At 36.5% G+C, this 26,984-nt stretch overlaps 1 protein-coding gene across 1 annotated transcript in view; it reads left to right on the forward strand.

Annotated features, from left to right (window-relative positions):
- Nucleotides 1-26,984, forward strand: part of LOC122805938 (epidermal growth factor receptor kinase substrate 8-like protein 3) — a 260,739-nt gene that overhangs the window by 189,891 nt on the left and 43,864 nt on the right. Inside the window, exon 6 of the mRNA XM_044076182.1 lies at nucleotides 24,463-24,612. Within this exon, the coding sequence (XP_043932117.1) occupies nucleotides 24,463-24,612 (150 nt within the window). The remainder of the gene's footprint in view (nucleotides 1-24,462; nucleotides 24,613-26,984) is intronic.

The raw sequence follows: 26,984 nt of genomic DNA on the forward strand, positions 1-26,984 counted from the left end.
TGCAGTCAGAGTGAGTGACTGTATGTCCAGGAGAGGCAAACCAGACAAGTAAGATAAAAAGTCCTGAGTAGGATTCGGCTCCCAGGGAAGGTGAAATAGGTGAGGTCACAAGAATGGAAACAGCACTTGCTGAGACCAGAATGAGGCAATGAGGATTATCTTGCTCTTCTGCTATAATAATTTCTGAATAAACTTGGGGATGAGAGGAGTTGGAGGGAAGGCATATAGTAGACCGGAGGGTCAATTGTGAACTAGAGAGTCACTCAGTGACTCCTCCTATGGGGAGAACAGAGTAAAGTAGCTGCTTCACCTGGTATTTATGGGGGAATCCAAAGAGGTTGCAGCATAGCTGACCCCATTGTCAAAATACCATTTCAGCCACTGACTTGATTGAAAGACCACTTGTGAGGAAGTAAGATGGACCTGTTAAATTTGTCTGCTAGCATGCTGGTTTTCCCCAGAATATGCATTGCCAAGAGAAAATGGTTGGAAGGGATTTACCACTGCCAAACTCTCATTGCCTCTCAACATAGTGGGTCGGATCAGGAGCCCCCCTGTTGCCTGTCTGAATAGCAACATCCCTAGAGGGAGAACATCTTGAAATACCTGCAATGCTAATAGGACTGTTCTGATTTCTAGAATGTTGATGTGAAGGCTGGCCTCTGTCTGGGACCCCATGCCTTGGACTGTCCTTCCCAAATAACACCCCCTACCCCAGTTGGGAGACATCTGTAGTCATTGTGGCCTTGGGCGTGGGTAGAGTAAAAGGGCAGCCTTGAACGACTTCTTCTGCATGAATCCAGCATGCTATATGATGCCTGCAGGTTTTTGTGCTACATATGCATGCTGTCAGTGGTGGTGGACTATTGACCACTGTACCACTAGAGTCCCCTGTAGCACCCTCATTTGAAAACAAGCCAAAGGTACCAATATTATTGAAGTTGACATCGACCCCAGTAGTTATAAGATTAATTTGGCTGGAGGTGCGTGAAGTGAAAGAATGTGTAATACTTGCTTTCGTAAGTCTACTCTTGTTTAGATGGGCACCGATGTACTCCAGAGATTGCATGGGGCAGAGTTGTGATTTGTTGCAATTTATTGTAATGCCTAGCTACAGACATAGATGGAGCAAGTAGTCCTTGGCTTGAATGAGTAGAAGCTTAGTGGAGGCAGATAGGAACCATTTGTCTAGCTATGGAAACTCTCAGAATCTTTGCGGTCTCATGTGAGCCACAACCACTGCCATGCACTTGTTGAATACCCCGAGGTCTGTGGTGAGACCAAAGGGTAGTGCTCTGAACTGGCAGTGACTGGCTTCCAGACAGAAGCATAGATATCTCCTGGAGTGCCTGTGTATTTTGATATGATGATATGCATCCTGGAGGTCTGTGGACCACATCCAATTATCCTTAAATAACAGTGGTAGGATAGACTGAACCATGACCATATGGAGCTTCAAATGTTTTGAAGTGATTCTAATTGCCGAGATCCAAAACTGGTCAGAGACCCCCTGTCTTCTTTGGCACTAAAAAGAATGTGGAGTAAGTTCTGGGTCCTTGTTGGTCTGGGGAGACCAGTTGGATGACTCCTTTTTCCTCAGCAGCTTTTCTATTTCTATATCTTCTGCTTTTCTCTGACTGGGTTCAATGTTAGGAATTATTTTATTGTACTATGGAGGTAGAAAGGAAAATGGTATGCAATATCCTATGGATATTATACTCTGCACTCAAGGATCTTTGGTAATGGCTATCCAGGTTTCTGGGTGGAGAGATAAGTGCCCCCAAACTGCCTCCATAGAGCAGCAAATGGGTAATCCTTCAGGAATGCTGAAAAGGCTTATCAGAGAAAGGATCTCTGAAGTTCTGATGTTGATAACTACCTGTATCACAGAGGTGGCATCTTCCATTAGAGTTCTCCCCTTTGCAGTGAGGGGATCTAACTTCATAGGAGTCCTGAGAAGTATCTTGTGTCTCTCTGAACTACAATTTTCTGCCACCACTCTGGTTTTAGGAAGAAACCCTTTAAGGGGGTAGAAAAATGGATTTCAATGCAGACAAAGCCTTCCCATCTTGTTCACCCCTACAGAGAGCCTCCTTTACCATGGGGCCAAACAAGTTGGATCCATCAAAGGAGGCATTGATGAACAAAGACTTGAAGGGTCCTGCAAAATCACAAAAGCACATTGAGACATGCCTCTTGATGGTTATTCCTGAACTTGTTGATCTAGCTGCTCCCAATGAGGCATTAGAAATCAATCTCATGGAAGGACTGGATAGAGATTGGAAGGTGGATAGTTGTGAAGAAACAGTCTTTTTGTCCTCTGCATTCATGGACCCAGAGAGATTATTGGAAATTTTTTTGATTAATTCTATCTGAAATCTAGTCACATGTGCCAGGTAATACAGAGACCTGAGAGTGAAGGTTGCTGATATGTAGATACTCTTTTCATATCTGTCCAGTGCCCTAAATTCCATATTAGGGGCCTAGACAGAAGAACTTTATTTTATGAGTTCTTTCTCAGTGGCTGCTGCAACCACCATAGCATCCAGAGTGGGACCCTGGATCCCATGAGCCCTATCCTTTGGTGCCACAAAATATTTGTCAGGATGTTTGGGGATGGGATCTTTGACATCTGTATCCTTCTAAGCCTAGCGGAAGATAACTTCTACCATCTCATACACTGGGGGTACTACCTAAGTTGTATCGGAACCAGGTTCCAAAGCCTCAAGGAAAATTGACTACTCTTGGAAAAGAGGATCCAAAGACCACTTTTCTATCTCAAAAGTTTGAATATTTACCAAATGAGACATCCTCAAGGAGTGATCTGGGGACCCTTTCCATTCATTGAAGTTATTGCCTTTGGTTAAAGTCTTTTGTGAAGAGTCAAGGTGTGTCCGCTTGCATGTCTTCTTCTGAGGGGGCTCTTTGGTGGGAGGCTCCAGAGAGGACCCAGAAACAGTTGGAGTCCTGAACGAGGACAGTCTTGAGACATGACCAGACCAGCTGTCCCAATGTGAAAAGATTAAAATACCCAGCTTCCACAGAAGACAGTTGAGCATGATGAGGACCCAAGGTGGGCATTGATGGCTTTTCCCTAGAAGCAGGAAAAGCTCTCTCCACCACTTTGAAAGCTGAAAATATGGGAGAGCCCAGACTGTGAAGGATGAAACCCAGTCCTCCCTGGTTCCAACCTTGAAGCAGAGGTCAGGACTGAGCTGTCTAGCATTGAGGCTACAAAGTTAAGGGATGGCTTCAAGAACATCAGAGTCAATCCTTGCCCTGGAGCCAGCACTGATGTTACAGTTTTGAGATCCATCCAGATCAAACAAAGTCAGACCCATCTGGATATGAGAAGGTGCCAGAGTTGAGGAAAGCCAAGTCTTTTGATCTGTTACAGCCATACTCAGATGTCTCAGGTCCAATATCTCTGAAACCACTGGACAGATCATTGTAGGAGTCAAAGGCTGAGGCTGTGTATTGAAAAGACTCACATTTCTGATGGAAGACAAAGTAGGAATAACACACAGCTAGATCTGGATTCTGAGAAATTTTTTAGTAATCCTATCCACATCCGCTCCTGATTACTCCTAGATGACCTAAGGGAGAATGAAGAGAAAGGTGGATGGGAAACTCTTTGAGGAGTGCCCTGTAGAAATGGAGAGTATAGCCTTGAAGTTACTGGTTCAGGAGAAAGTATAGCAGGAACCTTTGGTGATTTGGGCTTAGATTGTGTCAAATCCAAATAGTTTTAGATTTTGACGGGTGGGAGCCATGGATGTTGAGGGATCCGATTTTTTAAAAATCTTCTCTGGTGGAGTCCAGCCCAAAGAAGTTGCAGGAGAGTGATCAGCTTCCTCAAATCCTTATGTTTGTCTTGAGCTTCTCCTGAAGATTTCTTGGAGGAGGATGGGGCTCCAGAAGTAGATGAAGATGAAGAAGGAAGAAGTCCTTTTAATACCAGTTTGTTCTTTCTCTCAACCGGGGACCAGTTGTTAAAACTGGCACAACTTTCACAATCTATATGAAGGTGATCTGGACCGAGGCAATAACACATTCCAAATGACTTTCAGAACTGGGAATTTTGTGCCCATATGAGGCGCACTTTTTTAAAACCTGTAGTTTTCTATGACATTGTCAGAAATTAGGTACCTGTAAAACTAAGTTGAACAAACAAAATACAAACAATGGCAAGCAATAATACCTAAGAGTAGAAAGGGAAAGGTAATAGCAGCAATGGTAAAAAGGCAATACCAAGGAGGTAACAAGAAAGCTCCATAAGGGCTGAAGGTCTAATGGAAGGGGTACTTAATTTAAACTTAAAGAAGTTATCTAATTCTATTTACAAACATTATTTTTTTTAATAGAGCAGGATGAGGAAGGAAAAAAAGGAAAGCATATCCAACTAGATAAGAAATACAGAGAAATATCACTGCCAGCAGCAACCATCTTATTGCTAAAGTGGCAAATGAAATCTGAGGTAACTAAGGAGAAGAGAGGGATTGTGGGTAAGAGGAGGAGCTTGAGCTATGGAGCCTATAGTCTATCAGTGTGGCCGAGGATGGATCCAGTGTTGGATCTGAGACCCATCAGTTGAGGAACGGATGAAAAAGACAGCATCAAGTCAAATTATTAAACAAAGCATTGCTTTACATATTTGTATATGTGGCCATATCAAAGGTTTCTGATTCAGTGAGATCAACTTAGTACGTAAACTAAAACAAATAAATACAAATGAACATTGTAAGATTTACTGGAAACATTTTAAAATCCAGACAACACAGAAATATAAAATCTAAATTTCAGAATGCCAGAACATTACCTGTGATTTATTTATTTATTAAGTGCATTGCTGAACTGATCCACACAACATTATAGTCACTACTCAGGCTTTTTAAAAAGCAATAATAAAACAACAAAGTGTAAACAATCTTATATAAGTTACATAAGCATACAGTTTTGTAAGGTATGATAAAGTAAAACAATGCAGTATTTAGGTTTACCTTTACATGTGCGTAATGCACATGTGAAATCCAAAAGTCTGAAAAAACTTTTTCAAGTTCCAAGAAGGCCAAAAACAAAATGCATCGAATGTGCAATGAGCGAATGCATAGTAACGTTCATTCATTGCAGATTCGGCATTTTTTTGTGCGAGGTGCACTATAGTGGGGATCGGGAAGTGGACCCTTTCCCCACTGTAGTGTGACCTCAGAGTTAGAATAATAAAGTAGGAGGAGTGTGAGGGGTGAAGGGGGGCTTGCCCCCTGTATTACGCTATGTCTTTCGAATTGAAGTTTGAAAATCAGCAAATCTGTTTTTCGATTTGCTGATTTTCGAACTTCAGTGCAGATTGGACTGACGATTTTTGTCATTCCGGTTCACACAAAGGGCCATTCGGTAATTTGATTTTCAACCTTTCAAAGGTAAACCAGTATTTACAATATGTACATTATGTACATTATGTACCTATAAGAGCAGTTCTGCAGTTGTATGAGTAGTACAGTTTATGGATGAGGTAGTGGGATTAGGATAGTATTTTTTCTTTTTTTAATTATTTGGTTTTGAAAGCTGTTAATGTCTGTTGTTTTCCTACTTAATTTGGTAATTTATTCCATGTAGCTTGGCCTAATTAAAATCTATAAAATATTATATTGGAAGAAAGAAACATGATGAGTTTGACATTGCCTTGAAAAATGTGGCCATTAAATGGAAACATAGATATTATCTAGGAATGCTGGTACAACAGACACAGAATCAATTGCCTGGATAACTTAAGCTTGAGTTATAGTTACTCAGGCATAACAGCTTGAGGTGACAGTTGTTGGTGTTATGTTGTCACTTTACACTGGAGCAGACTCTGGAGCTCATATTATGTTATTCCTATTTGAAGTTATGATCAGACCATGTATCAAGTATGGGTCATTGTTCTGTGTCCATAACTTGACTGAGATTAAGAAACTGTAAAGGATACAAAGGCCCTTCATTAAGAAGACAATTCAAAAACTGGTTATTGAAATAGACTGGAAAGATTAAAAAATTTCAACATTGGAAAAAGGTTGTTTAGATGTGATATGTTACTGGTTTATAAATGTTCTAGAAATGAAGCTTCAGCGAGTATCCTAGAACTTTATGAGTAAGCCCAAGCACTGCAATGTTGTAAATAGACAAATTTTACTCATTTTTAAAAATAGGATTTTTTATGCAAGGGCTACACAGTGGAAGCACTTATCATCAACTAGCAACACATTTACAAAATTCCAAGTTTTGTTGTGATTATTGGACAGACTGCAGGGGATATGATCTGTGGAAGTAGAGTCCTATTTGACCTAATAAGGCCTTCAGTCTGCAAATTAAACAACATTACACATTATAACGTTGTCGGAAGTCTGAGTTGATGCACCTCAAAGAGATGGACAAAGAGTTGATGCTTATCAGTGATCACTTTTCACTGAGGTGCAGAGACCTTAAACTGAGAAAATTAAAATACTGAGTCAGTAGAATGAAGTCTCTCAGATTAGGGTGAAAGGAAAGAGACATTGCAAACCCAAAACATATCCCAAAACTAAGAAATAATTAAATATACATATATACTCATGACATAAGTTCACAGATGGTTTTAGTCAGGACATCTGTAGAAGAGACATGTAAAACCTAAAATAGATTTGAGAATTATTACTCATTCTATTCATACAGGTAGACAATACTGAATATAATCCAAAGTGCATGATTATGCATGGAACATCAATGAGTTTACATAACTGAGGCACAGCTATTTGCATATTAATGTATGCCAATTCATGAATGCTTCATCATAAAGATATAATCAGAAACACCTCTGTAAGTCAAGTAGGCAAACCCAACCCTACTTTGATCAAAGATGCAGCATTTTATTTTATTCATTTGCTAACCTGCTTAAATCATTTGACTTACACCTCTTTGCATGGTGACCTGGGAGCACAGTCTGGTTGGGATTTGTTCAGTTATACATCAGGCTAATGGAGAATGAAATACCACAAAGCTGGACTAAAGAGTGAAGCTTCTTATCAGTTTATAGCTATAATCCTGTGTGCTGAATTCAAAATTCTAGCCAAACATCACCAAGGAAAAGCTTGTCTTGAACAACCATACCATGTCATCCTAGTGCCAGCCTTCTCTTAATTCTTGCAAATATATGTTCACAGATGATCTTGTGATCACACCCTGCGAACTGGTAATCAAAGTTTATAAATGGCATTCCTCTTCCACATACTTTACAGCTGTTCACTAACCAAAGTCTGGTCTACACATGCATATGTATAGTTCTTGTACTTATGTTAGTCTTTGCTGGCTGCTAGTAATGACCATGTGAGAAGAACTATGCCACATATAGGCTCTGACTGCCCTTGGCTGGATGTAGGCATATTGAGTACATTCAGGCATTACATGCTGAGCTACTTGCTCCCAAAACATTAGGAAATGTTTATATTTATGGAGAGTACAGATAGGGGAAAATGAAACCATGAGTTATCAGGATAAGGTAATTGGAGACAAGATGACAAGCAAATAGACTATCAGAAATCTTGCTGTATTTTGAAACTTGGCAGATATGAACAATAAGCTATCAGGGAAAAATGTAATCTATGGAATCTGAGGAGTGGTCAACAAGGTTACTACAGAACATATGATTTATTTTTTTGGAAAGGAAATGGGCCAGTGGAGAATCAGAAATATATATTAACAGAATCAAGCACCATTAGACTTTTAAAATTGCTATCTTGGGAGAGTAGGATAAACTGGTTAAATACATTAATTAAAATATAATTAAACAATAACCCATGACTGGGTGGTGAAGCCTGAGTAATCAAACAAAGGGATCTGTGGGTAAATCCAGCATTACCCACATCCAGGAGTAGGCAATTGCTATTACACAATGACATTGCTATTACACAATGACATTATTTAAGAAAGAAATTGCTTACCTTTCTTAAATAATGTCTTTGTATAATGGCGCTGGAGTGCTCCTCAAGGTTGTTTCCCACTTCTTCTGCATTTTTTGATGTGCTGCTCATGTGTATAGAACTCACGTTCCCTCTCTTGCACAATACCTCAGTGCTGTTCCACAGAAGCTATGGAGAAAAAAGAACCTCCATTTTTTTTCTTTTAGTATGAGAAAAAAATGTGGACATTCTAAGTAAATATGGACAATTCAGAGGTACAACAGTCTGCAGAGACTGCACAGAAATACAAGGGAAATCAGGTACATTTCTGTTTATTTAGTTTTGCAGAACAGACCTAACTTCTTGTATTTGTTCTGCTGTTGTGGCATAAATCAACAGAAAAATCAGGTTGCTCAATGGTGCTTCAGCAGCCGGACTTTTTTCTATTGGTATATGCCCAATTTACAACAGACATGCTGGTTGGGCTGACCAATCAGTGTGCACATTTAATATTAATAAGAATTCATTGTATAATGTATATATTTAGTAAGGGCAAACTGTGCTACTCATGCTGATTATACGATTTTCATAATGCCTTTTATGTGTAATGAAGATGAAAACTGAAGTATCAGTGGCTGAAGTGAGGATTTCACTGTTGTCTATTTCATATTTTCCATTTCAATGTGCTGGTTAAGCTATGATAGCTCCTTGTTTTTGTATGATACACATATAACCTCAGTTCATGAAACTGATTTCCAGTTGCCTATTCTGTATCAGAAAAGGTTTTTATCCAATTAAGGTATCCAGTTTTGAGGAATATGTCATTCTACATAGTTCACTCTTCAGACTTCATGAATGGGGAATGCCATCACATGGAGGCATAGAAATGATGCAAAGGAAAATTAAGGCATTACCTGACAAACTGTTAACAGCACAAAAACAAATATGCACTGTATGAGGACTGTAACTTATGATTTGGAATCAACTGTAAATGCATGTTTGCTGTAGCAGCTATCATTGGGATTATGTAAATATCAGTTCTAATATAACAAGCTTGTTCAAGTTGCTTTCAGTTACAGAAGTTACTGCAAGAGATAAAAAATAGATGCAGCCTTCATAGCATGTAATGTATGATTGACAAGGAAGACAAATTTGAAATCAGCTAGTGTAAATATAACAGTGAAATTTTATACATGGATTTGGGTTAGGAAATAAGCAATCATAATTAAGAATTCAAAAGTTCCAAAGACAACCACAAGGCATTCTACAGTTATGTCAAGATTCTAAATGGCAATGCTCAGATCTGCTCTGAGGTACAACAGAATGGCATTAAATATACTGAACCCAAGGATACTACCAATATTCTGGCAGATCGATTTCGGGCCAACTTCACCCCCCTCTCACCTACTAAAGGGCCCAACTCAGTACAAAATGATTGCCAAATTCCGGTAATCACGGCCACACAGGTAGAAACCACACTCTCCAAAGCTAAGAATACAGTATCCATGGGACCAGATGACATTCTGGGCTGTGTACTACATGAACTACAAAATGAACTGGCATCTCACCTAAGTATCATGTTTAATCAGAGCCTCACCTCAGGCTTTGTGCCCACTGAGTAGCACACAGCTACAGTTATCCTACTCCACAAGGGGGGATCCACCTTGGAGCCCGGTAACTATCGTCCCATAAGTCTGATGAGCCTGGTCTGCAAGGGCATGGAACGCAATATCATGGAACTTATATACAAAGACACTGGCAACCTTCAAACACTGGACCCCTCCCAGTTTGGGTTCGTGAAGGGCCGATCTTGTGTTCTGAACCTGATTAACTTCTTCGAATCAGTCTCCAGAACTGTGGACGAGGGTAAGGCAGTCCACACAGCCTATCTGGACCTCGCCAAGGCCTTCAACACCATCCCCCACTCTGGAATCATAGATAAACTTACTAAGTTGGGCATTAATCCCTACATCACTCAATGGATTGCCAACTGGATTACTGACAGAACCCACACTGTAAAAGTAGCCGACTCCAAATCCAGCTCCAGACAAGTGACAAGTGGAGTATCTCAGGGTTCAGTCCTGGGACTGCTCTTGTTTGGCATCTATTTCTCTGAAGTATAAGCCAACACTAAGGGACTCTGGCTAACAAAGTTCGCAGATGGCTGCAAACTGGGAGCCATTATTGAATCCCCAAATGATGAGGATATTCTACAAAAGGGCCTTACAGAAACAGATGCTTGGTGCCAGAGCCATGGGCTCAGGCTTAATACCAAGAAATGTATAGTTATCCCCTCTGGGAAAAAACATGTACCCAAGAATTGCCACATAGGTGGCAGTACACTAAACACCGAAAGTGTGATGAGAGACTTAGGGACACAGGTGGACAGTGGTTTCACCTTCGATAACCACATCGCCACAACATTCAGGAAATCCTTCCATGTGGCACACCTCATCACTAAGGGCTTTTCATCCAGAAAAAAGGAGGTCATTGCCCCACTGTACTCATCCCTCTTTAGACCTATTATAGAGTACAACACCACATTTGGTACGTACCTCACAAGACATCTGCAACAGCTTGAAAGGCCACAGAAACACCTCACTAAAAGAATCACAGGCCTAAAGCAGATGCCCTATACTGACCATCTAAAAAAAACTCCAGCTATACTATGTGGCATATTGTCTACTCAGATGCAATTTCTGCTTAACATACAAAGCCATGTCAAACCCTGAGATGTTGGACATGCTCCACTTAAAGAAATCCCAATCCCTCAGAGCCACATGCTCCAGGGATCTAAACCTTGTCATCACAATGAACAAAACATGCTGGAGGGATAGGTTCCTGACCCAGAGACTCCCCATACTCTGGAATAGACTGCCCATACATTTCAAGCAGAGTGCCTCCTTGGCCCTTTTCTAAAGGAACCTTGACGATTGTATGGGAGATAGGAAATTCACCTTGGGGATCACGTCAGTTGCCCTGCTAGACAGGGGTCCAGGGAAGTAAATATTGTGGGAAGAAATATCCAGGGAATTGTTATGGCTAGGCTTGTATAGGCCCTAGGGTCGATAGCCTAGCATCAACCTATGAAGCTATGAACCTATGAACAGCTTTTCTCCCTCAGTCTGCAAAAGTACTTGCTAAGGCAACTTAGGTAGATGAAATAAGGTTAATTTTTCACCTTCACAAGAAGCAAAGCAAGCACCCTTGTGGAAATACTGTAATAATTGCAGTGTAAGCTAAAATAAACAAAAAACATTATTTACCTCTTACTGCTAATCTTTGAAAATATAAATTAGTTATTTCAGTTTCAAGTTGTATGGATTGGAGTTTCCTCTGTTAGCATTCCGCTGTGCTTTTATGAAGCATACCTCTCAATCTCAGGAATCAGGGACAAAGACAAAAAAATAATAGGGGGCAAAAGCTCAACATCAGAGATGAGTTTTAAATATTTCTCTTGTATACTTATCTGTTTGAATGACAGGTTTTGTGTTGACATGCATTTTTCTAATTGAGTGAATCTCAAATATCTCTCATTATTGCAATCCTCAACAGACTGCCAGAAAAACACAAATTTTACACAGAACAGATAAAAATAAAAGGCAAAATCAGGGAAATTCTACAAAATTACTGTTTGATGAAAGGTATGCTATAAAGCAGTCCAATATTTTACTGTTGAAGCTGTATTACTGAGGTGCAAGACAAAGTCAAAACTGAGCAAAAATATATAGTCATAATACCTCTCTGCCTCTTAGTACAAGAAATTTGGACAAAGCCAAAAGTAATTGGGGGAGTGGGACAAAGGAACAAAAATAAGGACAGATTTTTAAGTATTGCTCTAATACGCTTAGAAACTGCTAGAATATTATGATTTGTGCTAGTATTCATTTTTTTGGAGGACATGAAGTCTGAAATTCAAATGAATGTCATTATTTATTGACTTCAAGTCTCAGTGATTTGTCAGAAAACCACAACTATTATGAGCAGCAGACCAAAAAGAGAAGACAAAAAAATCTGGACATTCTGTGAAAATCTAGACACTTGAGAGGTATAGTCATCTATTTATTTTCCAAATATTGTGTTATGAGGAGGTTCAAATAGACAAAACATCCTGGCCTTCAGCAAGTTTGTAGATCATTCTAGCCCTGTGGTACAGGGATCTGAATATCTCTTTACTCTGCTTGTGTCCTAGTGACAGATTGTTGTCCGAGGAAGGGAGTAATGAAAAGGTGATACTTATTTTGCTCAAAAGTAGGATCTGTGGAAGTCCTCTTTTGGGGTAACCCCTAACTATAGCTTTGAATCATCTCCTGAGATGTGTGGTCTTGAAGCAATGTATATCAGGAAGTCTATCAGGGTATCATAGCATGAACTGTGCATACCTACACCCCTTTTGGCTCCAGTGCCTACCATGCTGTCTGTAGGTCTAAAGTGATTATCATGAGTTTCTAAATAATGTAAGTGAAAATCCCTTGCCTGTGTATTGGATATGCCCCAGGGCCTCCTGCTAGTGGACTGTGACTGGTACACTTTCAGTGGATTTATTCAGGGGCCATTCTCTTCAGGTACCTAAACATCCTCAACAGAGTTCTGTTCTCCCATAGGACATTGTTGAGTATTCAGTCATGTATTCTCCAAGTAAACAGATGTAAACAGTATTCACATACTCCCATAACTCCTATATCAAAGCAATAACAAAGTACTGATACACTCTTCCAATGACAGTATGGGATCCACATTGTCTTTCCTTAATTTGAGAATAAAATATTAGTAGTAGTAGGACAAGCGAAAGGTAACAGCAGTGCAGATAAAGACTGATTATACCCTAAGGTCATAGGGCATAAAATATCAGTCCCTTTCTAGGCAGGGATGCAGAGTTTGTGTCAGAGGTACCAGATAGATCCTGTTGAACTTACTTCTACATTCAGCATTGGTTCTGAAAACAGGCTTCTCAAGCTGAGTGGTCTCTCCCCTACTCAATTATTAACCATCAGGAGAGGTCTTTGAAGGTGAATTTTGTGCCAACAGATGAGAGGGTTACCTCACTGTGACTATGAGATGAGGAAAGGAAAAGTCTTTTTGCATAGGTAACTAATAGCTGTTAGATTATCTGGATTTCATATAGTATCTAGTTGGGGTGCTACCCACTGCCCCTTTAGTTCTACTGGGAGACTTTAGCTCTCATATTGTAAATGAGGAGATACCTGTAGGTATGTGGCTGGGAGGAACATATAGACTGGTATGCACCCAAGAAATTGTTATTGCACTTCTGTGCTACTCCGTCTCCATCCATATAAAATACAATGTCTAAACACAAGGATGCCTTAATGCACTTGTGCAGTTTCACCTCAGGTGAAAGTTAAAATGATTGACTATGTAGTTTTATTGTTAGACCTGACAACATATATTCTAGCCACTCAGGTCAAAGGAGATGCTGACATTTTCAACTGATCATCTTTTGATGATGAGTTTTTCAGCTGGCTGGTAAGTGGTATGATAGTCCTGGGAAACACAAATTTGCAGTAATGGTTTTCTGGAAATGATAGGAGATGAATTTCTTTAGACCCAATTCACTTCTGCAAGACTGCACTTTTCAATGAAAATGTTAACACCTCACAAGTAACTCTATCTGTTGAGACAAAGTCTTCAGTATAGTAGCCATTTTATTTAAATTTCTAAAATATCAGTCATTACCACCATCATCATCATTCCATTGCTATTATTATTTGCATCTTTTCTCCAGAATATATTATTCCATTCATAGCACACACACACATACACAAACACACGCACACACACACACACACACACACACACACACACACATATATATATATATATATATATATATATATATATATATATATATATATTTCACTGGTTAATTACATTAATTGGATTTTATCATGTTCCTTTGATGCTTATTGTGGCAGCTATTTTTTGTGCTCTGCTGCATGTATTTTAGTTTCATAGGTAAGTGCTAGATTAGCTGCCTTTGTAGGCCATTTTACCTCTAGCCAATTTCCTTTTTAAAGGTGAGAATCAAACTCTGTACCATGTGTCACTGAGGTAAACACCTTAATCATTATTCCAAACACAAACCCCTGCCAAACTTCAACTCTGGGGTGAAAGACATTTTCCTGAATGAAAAAATGGAAGCCAGTATACATATCCTTCACACTGTCAGTGTTACTACTATTGACCCACCCAGTATGTCCAGTACCAAAAGATCAACCCTTCCAACTTAATTAGTTTCACCCCTAAATTAGTGATGCCTCTGGTGAGATTATTTAAAAAAAAGAAGCAATATAGTTGTAAAGAGACAAGCACAATTACATACCTCTCAACCTCTTAGAGCAAGAAATATGGACAAAGCCATAAATAAAAGTAGGACAAAGGCCCAGAAATAGGGACAGTTTTTAAATATTACTCCTACAAATTTAAAAAATTTATACCAGTTTTGCATTAACTTAGATTTTCCGAAGGGTATGAAGTCTGAAACTCAAATGTCTGTCATTATTTTCTAACTTCAGTCTTTAATGATTTGCCACTAATTTGCCAGAAAAACATGATTGTATGAAAAACGGACCAAAAATATGAAGCAAAAATCTGGACATTCTACGAAAATCTGTATAGTTCAGCGGTATAACGAACACACACACACACACACACACACACACACACACACACACACACACACACACACACACACACACACACATACAGAGAGAGAGAGAGATTGAACTGAAAAAGTAAGCTCATTAATCTCATGAAACTCATTAATCTCATGAACTTGTATTGGTAAAATCAACGGTTTTGAGAAAGCTGACTCCAATAAAGGAGCAGGACAACCTTTTCTTTTAGTACTTTTTTATTTCCTATATTTATGTTGTTCTTGATAAGATACTTGTCAGCATTTTCTATCTGACATATTTTCTGTGTATGCAATGTTTTTAATAAACAAGCTCTATTAACTTTAAAATTCAACCCTCTTGGAAAATAGTATTGTATTGCATTTCATAACTAACTTTTTTCAAGTCTACTCAATAAATTGCTTTTATTTCCACTCCTCAAAGTCCATGCAGCTGTATCAAATACTAAGAACAGAACTAAGAAACTAGAAGCTAAGAAAGATTATCTATTTTCTCAGCATATCCATAAAACAAGATGCTCATTTTTAACATCGCTAATATATTCCTGTATCCTAAATGTAACCCTTCTTTTTCAGTCCAGTATACCAATTTTAATTGTTTACATCCATTACTCATCCCATATATCACAATTGAACACTGACATGTAAAAAGCTGCCTTATCCATAAAACTTTTTCATTTATATTTACCTCTTGTACTTTCAAAGCAAAGTTATAAACACTACACGTACCACATAAAAACATTCCTGACATTACTGACATTGTTTTTATATCTTTTAATGTTGTATTACAGGAGAGAAATAACCCAATATTTAATGGACATTCAAAAATCTTGGTAATAACTTTGCCAAACATAAATCTCAGAACAAGGTATTCCAATTATAATAATTATCCTAACAAAAGTTTCGGAGAAGGCAATGTACTTAATTGTACAAAATATTTTTTCTTTGAGTCAACACCTTCATTTGCAATATTAAGTCAAATTGGCCTATTAAACTTATGAGTCTGTTTTAGAAATGCTTTGACACCTATAATATTTAAAACTTTGCTCTTAGCTTTTTTGAAGTCCAAAGTCCTGTATCCCTTTCTTTTAATCTAATTTCCAAATCAAGCATGGCCACATCCCTAGCTTCCAACTGTGTTTTTGCAAATCCTAATGTATTCACCTATTGATAAAGAATGAATCATGATCCTTGGATGGGCACTTGTAGCATGCAAAAAACTGTTTGTTTTTTGTGTTTTTTAATAACTTAGTAATATTGTTTATTTCACCTCACCTTTACTATAATATCCAAAAACTTTAAACTCATCTAATATAATCTGTTAAACAAAACTGAACAAGGATGAGCAAAAGATGAATTGGGATTCTTACTTAATTAATGTGGCAGAATCTTCAAACCATACTGATGAGGTATGCTTGTTTATACTTTATGTCCTTAATCAACCAATAATAATTTTGCTAAACTAAGCTTTTAACTTTCTCTACAATGTCTATCATATTAAAAAATTCAGTTAGTAGCACAAATTATTTTAATGCATTATTAAATATGGATCCCATATTTTCTAACTACCCTCCTACACCTGAAATATTTGGTCTTCAAAGAGAATTCCAGCTATCCTTATGTATCTTTGGAATTGCATAAAATATTGAGCTAAAGGTTATGTGAAAGTTTTTTTCTTAGAAATTGCTTTTTTCGCTGTGTGTATGATCTTATCCTGTAAAATAGGCTTTCTACTGCTGAAATATGTATTTTTTTTATTTTAATTACTCCAGTGAAACTATATTAAGTTTAATAATGATGTTTGTATTTTTTCTTTGCTGTACAGTTGTTCTATTATTTCCAGAATATTTGTCATCTGGCCCTATCTTCTGATGATGTAACCTCTACTGCATTAAACATGCCTCTCTTCCATTACTATCTCACTTTAGCAAAATCTCCAAACACTATCAACATGCATTTTTTGAACAATAAGAAGTAGGCAACTGTAATGTCTGTCATTACTAACTGATTGTAATGCTCAATAATTTACCAGAAGTTTAAAATGTTTGTGAGGGACAGGGCAAACGTATGATGCAAAGCTGGGAACTTTCTGCAAAATCAGGTACAGCTGAGAGGTGTGTACAGCAGGCAAAATGAAATGGTCCTCTCTAGAATTAGCAATTTTAAATGTGACACTTCAATATAACAGACTTTTATTTGCAAGTGTGGCAAAATGAAGTTCTACCAGATTTTAAAAGTTGTTAATTTAATCTTCTGCCACTGCTTTTGTTGGCAGGCGCTGTCCACTGCTAGTCCCTAGTGTAAGACCCAATCTTAAATGCCATTAACAAGCTTTTGTTAAACACCTCTAAGCTCTATTAAGACTGGATCTTGCACAAGGGAAGTTCTTAAGTTTTTCTATTTCCTGATTTCAGAGCATAATCATGGCACTCCATGGAGTACAAATTAGGTCTTAGTACAGTGTATGGTACTTGCCATACAGAGCAATAGCACGTCACACTATAGTAAACAGCTGTGTATCACACTCTAGTAAACAGCTGTGTATCACACTCTAGTAAACAGCTGTGTATCACACTCTAGTAAACAGCTGTGTATCACACTCTAGTAAACAGGTGTCTACAATGGAATGATCACTTTACTCTATCTTCATTTTCACAGATGTACAATTTATTCTAAATGTTTTCTTTTCAGCACTAATCCCTTTGCAGTATAACATGTCAACTCACTGTACAGTAAGGGGTATCATAGAGGTGATTCACACATCCATAGTTTTCTCCCTAAAATGATCAATCCATTGGTAGACAAGTATTTATTACAGTTTTACTGTTTTGTTATACTGCATGCCAAATACTATACATACCTTCTTAAGAATGTTATCCTTTTCTGTCTTACCTTTCTTATTTTACACTTGAATATAGCTGCATTTATTTTTTTATTTATTCTCTGACTAAAGAATTGATTGTACTGAATTTTGGTTTATTTGTATAACATCTGCTGCAGACTACAGAAAACATTCCTACTCCCTGGTGCAGCATCATAAGATGGCATAAGGTGGGGATGGATGACATGGAATCAGGAAGTAATCAGACAGCTGCACATCACACAGTAAACAGAGGCACAGGCTTATTAAACGTAATAAATACAGGTCCAAGGAAATAACTAAGTGAAAAGTCACATGTTTTAAAATCAGAAAGCCCACTTTACATGATGAGGGCATAAGTATACCAAAATAAAATGGCAAAAAAAAAAAAACTTTGCATATGATCTTTAAAACACATCTTCAATGAAAAAAAAATCAAAACCCTTATTTACCAAGTCAGTTAAGTATTGCTAAAAACAAAAATGGTAGTAATATTAATTTTCTCATAATCTCTTTTGACATTTTATAACTTTTTACAAATTCTGTTGTAGTCAGAAAATGTATAATGACATTGAAACTCTTACCAGACTTGCCCACTGTAAAGTATTTCATTATTTTTTTAATTTCTCAAGTGCTAACCATTAAATGATTACTACATTTTATTTATTTTTATATTCATACAAGTCATGCTTATATAACATTTCAAAAATATTAATAGCACTATTAATAACTGGAGCAATAAATCTGCTTACCTTCTTAATTAATTGAATTTTGAGATAGCCCACTCTCAAAATATGTTCGCTGACTGACTTCTCATTGGCATCACGTAATGTCTTTACATACATTCTCATCTTATTAATAAATACATACATTTTCAATAGCCCAATAAGGAGAAAACTCTTTAGCTGTTACAAAACTATCTGCACTACTAACAATATCTACAGTGTAAAAATACTGTTGAAGTTCAAAGTTTTTTTTCTTTTTTAAACTTGCACTTTAGTTTCAACATTCTATCGAAGACAAAAATATACACCTGCCTATCACCCAAAGTAGAAAAAGTCATCAATACAAAACTGAAAACTTTTTGAGAACAATTTATATGTAACTGAAGCAAGATGTAAATCATACAGATTTAGTACCTGTAAAGTCCGACTTTGATATTCCAACAAAGATTCATCATTGTCTTCTCCTTCTAGATCTCTAACCTTATCACGTCCCTTTGGCAGATGCTATTCTAGAGAAGGGTCAAAAGATTTATAAGCAGATATTGTCAATGACATAGAAATTAATGGAAACAGAACACTGACTACTGCCTTCTCCAGACAAAACCATTTCAACCACAAGCTGGCATTAAACATGCTGGATTAATCTCAAAAACATCTTTCCACCATATAGACTTTCATCTCTGCCAGGGAAAAAAGCTTATTCTGATTGTAATCTCCCTGGTCCCTTTCTAGCTTTTTGTTTATTCTATCAATGACTGCTTTCTTAGTCTTAGCACATTGTTCATCTATTTCACTCAACTTCATTATAAAAAACTCTAGATGCATCTCCATTTTTAAGTTTTAACCTTGTTCCAGCCATTTATTTTTCCTTGTATCAAATTCCATGAGTATATTAATACATTCTCTAGAAAAAGCTAAACTTGCCCAAACTTGGTAATCCCATAACAAATTCCTCACTGGCAAAGCTGGATACTTCTCTGTTTTAAGCCTCTAGGAATACATTCCAAGTCCAAATAATGTATGCCTCTATGAATAAGTTCCAAGTCCAAGTAATATTCTGAAGTATTTTTTCCATAAAATCTATTAAGCTCCCTTTTCCACAGCTGAAGTAATTTAGTAATTTTGGCTTGTAAAGAAATGTTAGTTACACCTCCACTATTTTCCATCAGTGGATGCCTCTCAGAATAAGATCTGATTTTCTAAAGCTTTACAAAATAATATACTTTCCAGAGGGTCACACCAACATATCTATTCCATAATCTACTTAGAAAAAGACACAAACACTGAATGGATAACTGCAAAACAGCAAATAGCATGAGGTGTAAAAATACAAGTGAACAAAAAAAAAGAACAGCTGTGATAGGTATTGATTTTTTAATTACTCCACTGAAGAAATACAAATAAATATGAGGGTGCCAAAATAGTTGATTCAAGTGCTGAGGTAAACATGGAAATAAGAGATTTATAAAAATAGATAATGAAAGTAGAAACAAAAAAAACAGTGGGTCAGATTCCAAAATAATTTATCTCAGTGTAAGTCTGCCCTGATTCCAAAAGACCTGCTTTCATTGTATGTGATTTACTTTGGTGCAATGCCTGTTTATAAACAGGCTTACACTGGGGGGGGGGGGGGCATATTCCAAAAGATGTGGTCTCAGCCTGCTCTCAAATGTAAGTGGCCACTCACACTGAGAGCAAGTCTTTTGGAATCAGGCCAAATGTGTTATATTTTGCAGAGGAGTTAAGGTCTAATAATATACTGAAAATAATGTATATTATCAGATTTTTAGAAACTCAAAATTTATTTGATCTAGATCATGTGATCAGGTTTCTGAAAATTCAAAATTTAAAAAAAAAAGTTTACATTTTTGCAGGGAGGTCAAGTCTCTCTGCTCCCCATACAGATTATATATGCTGACTCCAAAATCGCACTATAATGGAGAAAAGGATAAATCTCCCATTGAAGCACTTCTTTGTAGATCATAATACAGTTAGGATTGGGGAATTTACCCTTTCCTCCACTGTAGTACAATCTTGGAGTTAGTATATGTAATTTGCATGGGGGGCACAGCCCCCAACATGAGGAGATGCATTGTGGTTTACCCCCAACAAAAATATATATATTTTTTTACTTTCAAGTTTTTGTAAACTTGATCATTTGATTATATGATCTCAGCCATACAAATTTTGAATTTCTGAAAACTTGATGATATAATATAAATCCACTGAAAGATATTTCTGCCTTTTTTGCTTATGAAATGTTTTGTATTCATCTGGGCTCAGCCTGAAACTGGACAACATTGATCAGTGTACTCCACTGGTAAACAAATTTCAAATAAATAAATATATACTGCAAATCCATCTATGAAGATCTTGTCACTAAACAGACAATGCCCTATATGGAGAATAAACGTTTGTTAAAAGATCAATAGCTCAGATTTCTTTTTAATTTGTTGAATGAGCAAAAAAAAAATGAAAAGCCAAATAACATGACTTTGTTTTGATCTCATTAAGGCCTCTGATAGTTTATAAAATGAAACAGATTATTTTGCATTAGTTGGTTTCAATTTTATACCATTTTGGCTTACCTATACCTAATTAGATGATGTTCTGTCTGTCAAGTTCAACTCACCAACATTGAATTTCTCAGTCATTTTTTTCCATAGGAAATCACTGATGGATTTATTTGTTTTCAAAGATTTCCATTTTCTTCATGTTGATATGAGTATAAAATTGCAGTATATAAGATCAGGGATATGGAGGACTCACCCCCTGTAAAAATCACGTAAATGTATCTTTTACTCTGGGTGAACATTTTCAACTAGTTGTCCTCTCTGAGTTGATTCCTCAGTATTCTCTGAATCCATTATTTCATGATTTAGAAATTAATTAGGACATAGATTATTAATTGATGATAAAAGAGTCATTTTTCTACAATCTTGTGGCTGTAACCTAGGATTACTTTGCTATATTGATAACCTATCTCTCTTTGCAAAATAGAATTCTGTTTGTTTCCAATGGGCTGACCTTAAGGTGAATGACTAGAGTGAAGATTTTAATAAATGTTTCATTTTTTTCAGAATAGTCTAGTCGAAGTGATATCTTAAATAAAAAAACAAATTACATATATGGCTTTCTGATCTTTAATATGATTTGAATAATCATGAAGACAATCAGTTTAAAAAAGTAAACAAGTATAATTATTAAGGAATTGTATTTGATAGTTTATTCATTATAGAGGCTTATTTAAATGTTGGTAAAACTACCTTAAAATTTACACCAGCTTTACATTCTTATAGTATGTTTTTTTTTCTTTCAGTGTTAGGAAGTGAACAACAGAGGTGCATGATCAGGCCTCCAATCATAATCAGCTTATTATGTATTTGAGACCTGGATGCCAAGAAACTGACCTCAAGAGCAAAAACTCTTGACATCCATGTTGAGAACACATAATATTGTGAACAGCGAGACAAAATCATAAATCTCTATAGTGCATGGAGCTTTATCTGCTCCATGCACTACCAGTTACAGAAAAAATGGCGATAGTATAGAAGCACAAAGTATTTTACTTGCTTGAAAAAACAGTAAATCACATAGATAGACAGCCGATTACCTCAGCTTTCTAACTGACAAATCAAAAAAAAAAAATGGGGGTGGGGCAAAGGATCAAAATCAGACACTGTTTTTAAATATTGTTATAATGAATTTAAAATGTGACTAACACAACAGACTTTGCTTCAAAATCAATATTCAGAACAATAAAATGTATATATCTCATGGCATTATTAGGCAAAATTATAAGAGGTATAAAGAGCTGTCAGAATTGAAGTGTTTGAACTAACAACTTTAAAAGCTGTTAGAATCTTCATTATACCACATATTCTATTTATAAATGTGACAGAGTGAAGTTCTAATAACTTCTAAAAGCTGTTTTCTATTCTGGCTACTGTTCTTTGCTGGCTGATATTGCCCACTTTTAGTCATTAACATTAGACCTGATCTTAAAAACTTTTGGATGTCCATAACAAGAGTTTGGTAAACACCCATGATCACTTTTAAGACTACGTACTGCTCTAGGGAAGCACTTAACAAGTTTATCTCTTTACTGATTTTGGAACCTTATCATGGCATTCAAGGCACTTCATAAAGGATTATGATTTGGTCTTTGATTATAACTGGCTTACAAGTTCAAATGGATGCCAAGATATTCACCCTTACAGTTAAGCTTGAAAGGTGAGTCTTGGCATCCATGTTGAGATCGCATAAATAATGAAAGTTTGTAATTGCTGATCTGATTATTATACTTTGCAGTGCATGTAGCTTTATTTAATCCATGTTTTTGTTTCAGAAAAAATAAGTATAAGACAGCAATGTATTTTACTATATTTAAAAGCTACTAAAACACTTATCACTGTCAAACAGGCAGCAGCATGCCCTCAGTTTCTTTGCTTAAGAATCTGGACAAAATCTAGAAACAATGGGGGAAAGGTTCAAAATCAGGGACAGTTTTGAAATATTATCCTTATTCAGTTAAGAAGCTAACAAAACAATGAGGTTTTCATTGATATTCACTTTCAGAACAGAAACTCTAAAGTTGGATATTTTTGATTGTCTGTTATCCTCAGTGATGTACCACAAAATGAAAAAGTTTATGAGAGACAGAGCAAAAATATGAGACAAACTCAGGGACAGTTGAGAAGCACAGACAACAGACCCAATTGTAATAGAGCTTACGGGGATGGTTAATAATTAGGCATCCAACTAAGTGCCATTCCAATCACACTAGGAAAGCTGTTAATACATTTATCTTTTTCCCATATATCGGAGTAAATTCATAGCATTCCATGCACTACAATATCATTACATCACAACTTAGAAAAATAAAAAAATATTAACAGCAAACCACAAATAGTATTATGTTTACTTGTGAGAATATAACAGTTCAAAACTGATACTTGTAGCAGAACTATTTAAATCTGTTCCTCAATTTTAACATTCAGTGTTTAGCTTTCTGTAAAAAAAATCTTACCTTTATACACACTACTGTACTCTTTATTCATTATAGAATTTATTTTCTATGAAGATAAATATTAACATGTACATACTTAAGTTGCAAATTTTGTAAAGTTTTACTAGATACTTTTGCTTTCTAGATAAAGAATACATTTGCTTAAAACTTCCAGCACCTGTAGTACATAAGAGTAAACAAAATGCAGATCTGAATCACTGTTCTATCTGCTTGGATCAACGAACCATCTGATTAAGTCATTCATTTATGTTGAAAAAATCTGCAGATTTGGGGAGCTTATTGAATTTGTTTTAGTTTATGAAAGCTGAAAGAGAAAAATTTGCCTTTGCTGAGATGCACGTGTGAATGTTTTAAAATACTGTGCACATTAGTCAGGTCTGTATATTTTTTAATTAAATATATTTAAATGCCTTCATGCCATTGAAAAATAAATGTTCTATTAATTCTGGAAGTAATCAAGAAATTAAAAAGTTTAATGGCTAAAGCTAGCATACAGTTCCCAAGGAAAAGATGCTATAAACCATATACACCTAGCTCACTAGAAAGGAAAAAATGCGTAATAAAAGGGAAGTTTTTATTCCATTTGTACTGCTTAATGTATGTCATACTTCTATTGTGGAGTATAGATGCCTTTATTTTATTTATTTTTATTTTTATTTCCTTATTGGGGTGAAAGGATATGATCTTCTTCAAAGATAACTCCATGTCCAACCCATCAACATGTTTTGCCTCACTGTGTTTTCTCAATCATGTCTCAAGTTTCTAATGGTGAATGTTTCAGTGGCTGGGCAATGCTGTAGTTCCCTGTATAGCTTTATGTGTTTCCTTCTTTCTTTTTTAGGGCATTATGAAGGGTAGATAAGTACCAAGAAGCTGTGTTAGTTGGCAGTAAAAAATAAATAAGATGGCTATGTGGACTATGGAGGTTTTTGTACAAAAACAATAAGCAAAACAGATGGACCAAACAGACCTCATTTACTGTAAAAAAATCACGGTTTCTTTGTCCTTCAAATGGTATCAAAACCCTCTACTAGGCTTGGGTACAGGATTAAGCATCAGCAAGTGTGACTGGTTCAAAACAGCCAAGTGAAGGCAATTTCATTAAATATAGGATCTTGTCATCTGTATTACATGTGATACCACACTTTCATAGTTCAACTGGTTCCTATCTGTAGCACCACTCAAGTATTTCAATACAAAATATGGTGGTCATAATACTGTGGGTTAATAGCAGTAAGTAGCTACACAGCTCACCCTAACTGTCTTCTCTGTTTGTCTTCCAGGAAGAGCTGGAGTGCATTCCCATTGACACCATAGTGGAAAGTCAGCCTATGCTGAACAGCTGTATCTATAATTCTATCCTCACACTCACTGTCAAGGACAGGAACAGAAGGAAAGCCAGTGTCTTTATGTTCCAGTGTGAGGAAGTTGGGGTAAGTATAAATAAGTGTGCGTGTGTGCGTGTGTGCGTGTGTGTGTGTGTGTGTGTGTGTGTGTGTGTGTGTGTGTGTGTGTGTGTGTGTGCGTGCGTGTGTGTGCGTGTGCGTGCGTGTGTGTGTGTGTGTGTGTGCATGTTTTGTGCGTGCGTGTTTTGAGGGACTTTTCTGAACTGTTTTTCAATATACACTTTGTTTTGTCGCTATATAAATTGATGAATCAATTAATCAATGTAAATTGCTGTGGGATATTCCTTATGTGACCCATAAAACATATGTGAATAAGCATGTGCTACCTGCAAGTATGTGTGTGGTGAGGGGGCATTTCTAAATTGCTATTGGGTATACACTATGTGTTCAATGAAGCAGATTTAAATCAATGAATGAATCGCTCACTCTTTTGAAATTGCTATTGGGTATTCACTGTGTGACCCATGGAGTTGATATAAATGAATGACTCAAGAATGAGCTAATGAAAGTTACTGATTCGTATTCATTATGTGAGCCACAGAGTATATAGCAATGAATGAATGAGTGAGTAAGTAAATGAAGGAATCATTGTAGTATTCTTGACAAAACAAGGGCACTGTGTGTAACACCTTTAGATATTATGACAGTTTTGCTGATCTGTGTAAGACATGTAGTTGAAAACATTATTAAGTTTTATTGCAGTAGTTCAGGTTGTGAATGAACAAATAGGTAATTTTGGCATCATGCTTCCCAGTAACTATATTAACACTGGGATACCAAAAATAAACAGAACAACCTTATAATGTAAAAGACCAAGGTAAAAGCATCTCTGTTTTACAAAGTCATCTTTCTAGCTATACAGCGTCTCTAGAACAAGCCATTTGTGTGCTGATTAACTGAAGTTTATTCCAGTATTTTTTTTCTTCTATCTTCTTTTCTCCTTCCATTTCAATAACCCACCACTTGTCCTACAGCCCATTTGTTCTTCCTGGGAATGAGGTCACATCCTAGAGGTGCAGCTGTCATCCATTCTTTGGGAAATCGGGGTTTTGTTCTTTAAGTTTAACCATCCACAGTGTACATATCTACCAGCATGCTTAGAAATTAGCATGCAATTGGCCTTACTGAGAATATGTCACGCTACTGTAAGCACTTTCATTTGGTTTCTGCTCTCATCTGACAGACAGTATCACAACATCATAGGTCAGAATCCCCAGATGGTGCTGGAGCAGATGGAGAAGGATGTGTCTGGACAAGATACAGGCTGATTTTTTAGACCTCTCTGTAGACCTGCTTGAACATCAGGTTAGATTTGCATAGCAAGGGAAAGTGATGGAAACAGTGAACAAAGAGGATGATCTCAGTCTGGAAAAGAATGATCTAAGGGATGACTTATTAGATTTAATAGAAATAGACAGACATGTCAAGATAGATTTAAGAATGTGAATAGGACTTGCTAAACAGATGAACACAGTGATCGGGACTATTATGAGAAATACGCATGATCATACCTATCAACCTCTTAGTGCAAGAAATCTGGACAGAGTCTAAAATAATGAGGGGGGAAACAAAGGGCAAAAATAGGGACAGATTTAGATATTGCGTTTATAACCTTAGAAAGTTGCTAGAATAACAGAATCTGTGTTAATATACATTTCCTGAAGGAAATGAAGTCCAAAAGTCAATTAAGTCACTGTGCATTATTTAGTGAGTTTAATCCTCACTGATTTGCCAGAAAAACATGAATTTTATGAGGAATAGGACAAAAATATGAGGCACAAATCTAGACATTCTGTGGAAATCTGGACAGTTTAGAGCTAAGCACATGATATAACACAAATAACTAGAATGTAATATACCGCATGTAAACTAATAACATATACAAAGTGTTACCATAAAATATAGAATACCAAAGGAAAGGGAGTGAGCAAGTAGAATGCCACTGTGGAACCTTGAGGTGTTTTTACATTACTATTAATCAATAAAGAAAAGCTGTATCACTACTAGAAAAATACAGAAAAGGGAACAGTTAATCAAAAACTCATAGAAAGCTAAGCTACAAGTAGTGAAAGCAACATAAATTATCAAATTAGATCAGGGATTAACGTACAAGTATCTCAATAATAAACAAAAAATATCAGCACAATCAGAAAAATGTAGAAAGTATACAGACAAAAAGGGAAGGAAAACACAAAATAATTCACTGATGACATAAAAAGTTTTATTGATAATTGGGAAACAAATGAAAAGTAATAGTAACAATTCCTAAGAAAGAATAAATAAATACATTTTAAAGAAGTATTTATGAAGAACTTGTGAATATGACAAAGAGGTCAAATGGATAGAAGAGCGATAAGAAACAGTAAGAAGCTCGGATACAGAAGATATGAATCAGTCAG

The sequence above is a fragment of the Protopterus annectens genome, chromosome 7.part0 (assembly GCF_019279795.1).
Source record: "Protopterus annectens isolate FY-2018-M chromosome 7.part0, PAN1.0, whole genome shotgun sequence".
Lineage (NCBI taxonomy): Eukaryota > Metazoa > Chordata > Ceratodontiformes > Protopteridae > Protopterus > Protopterus annectens.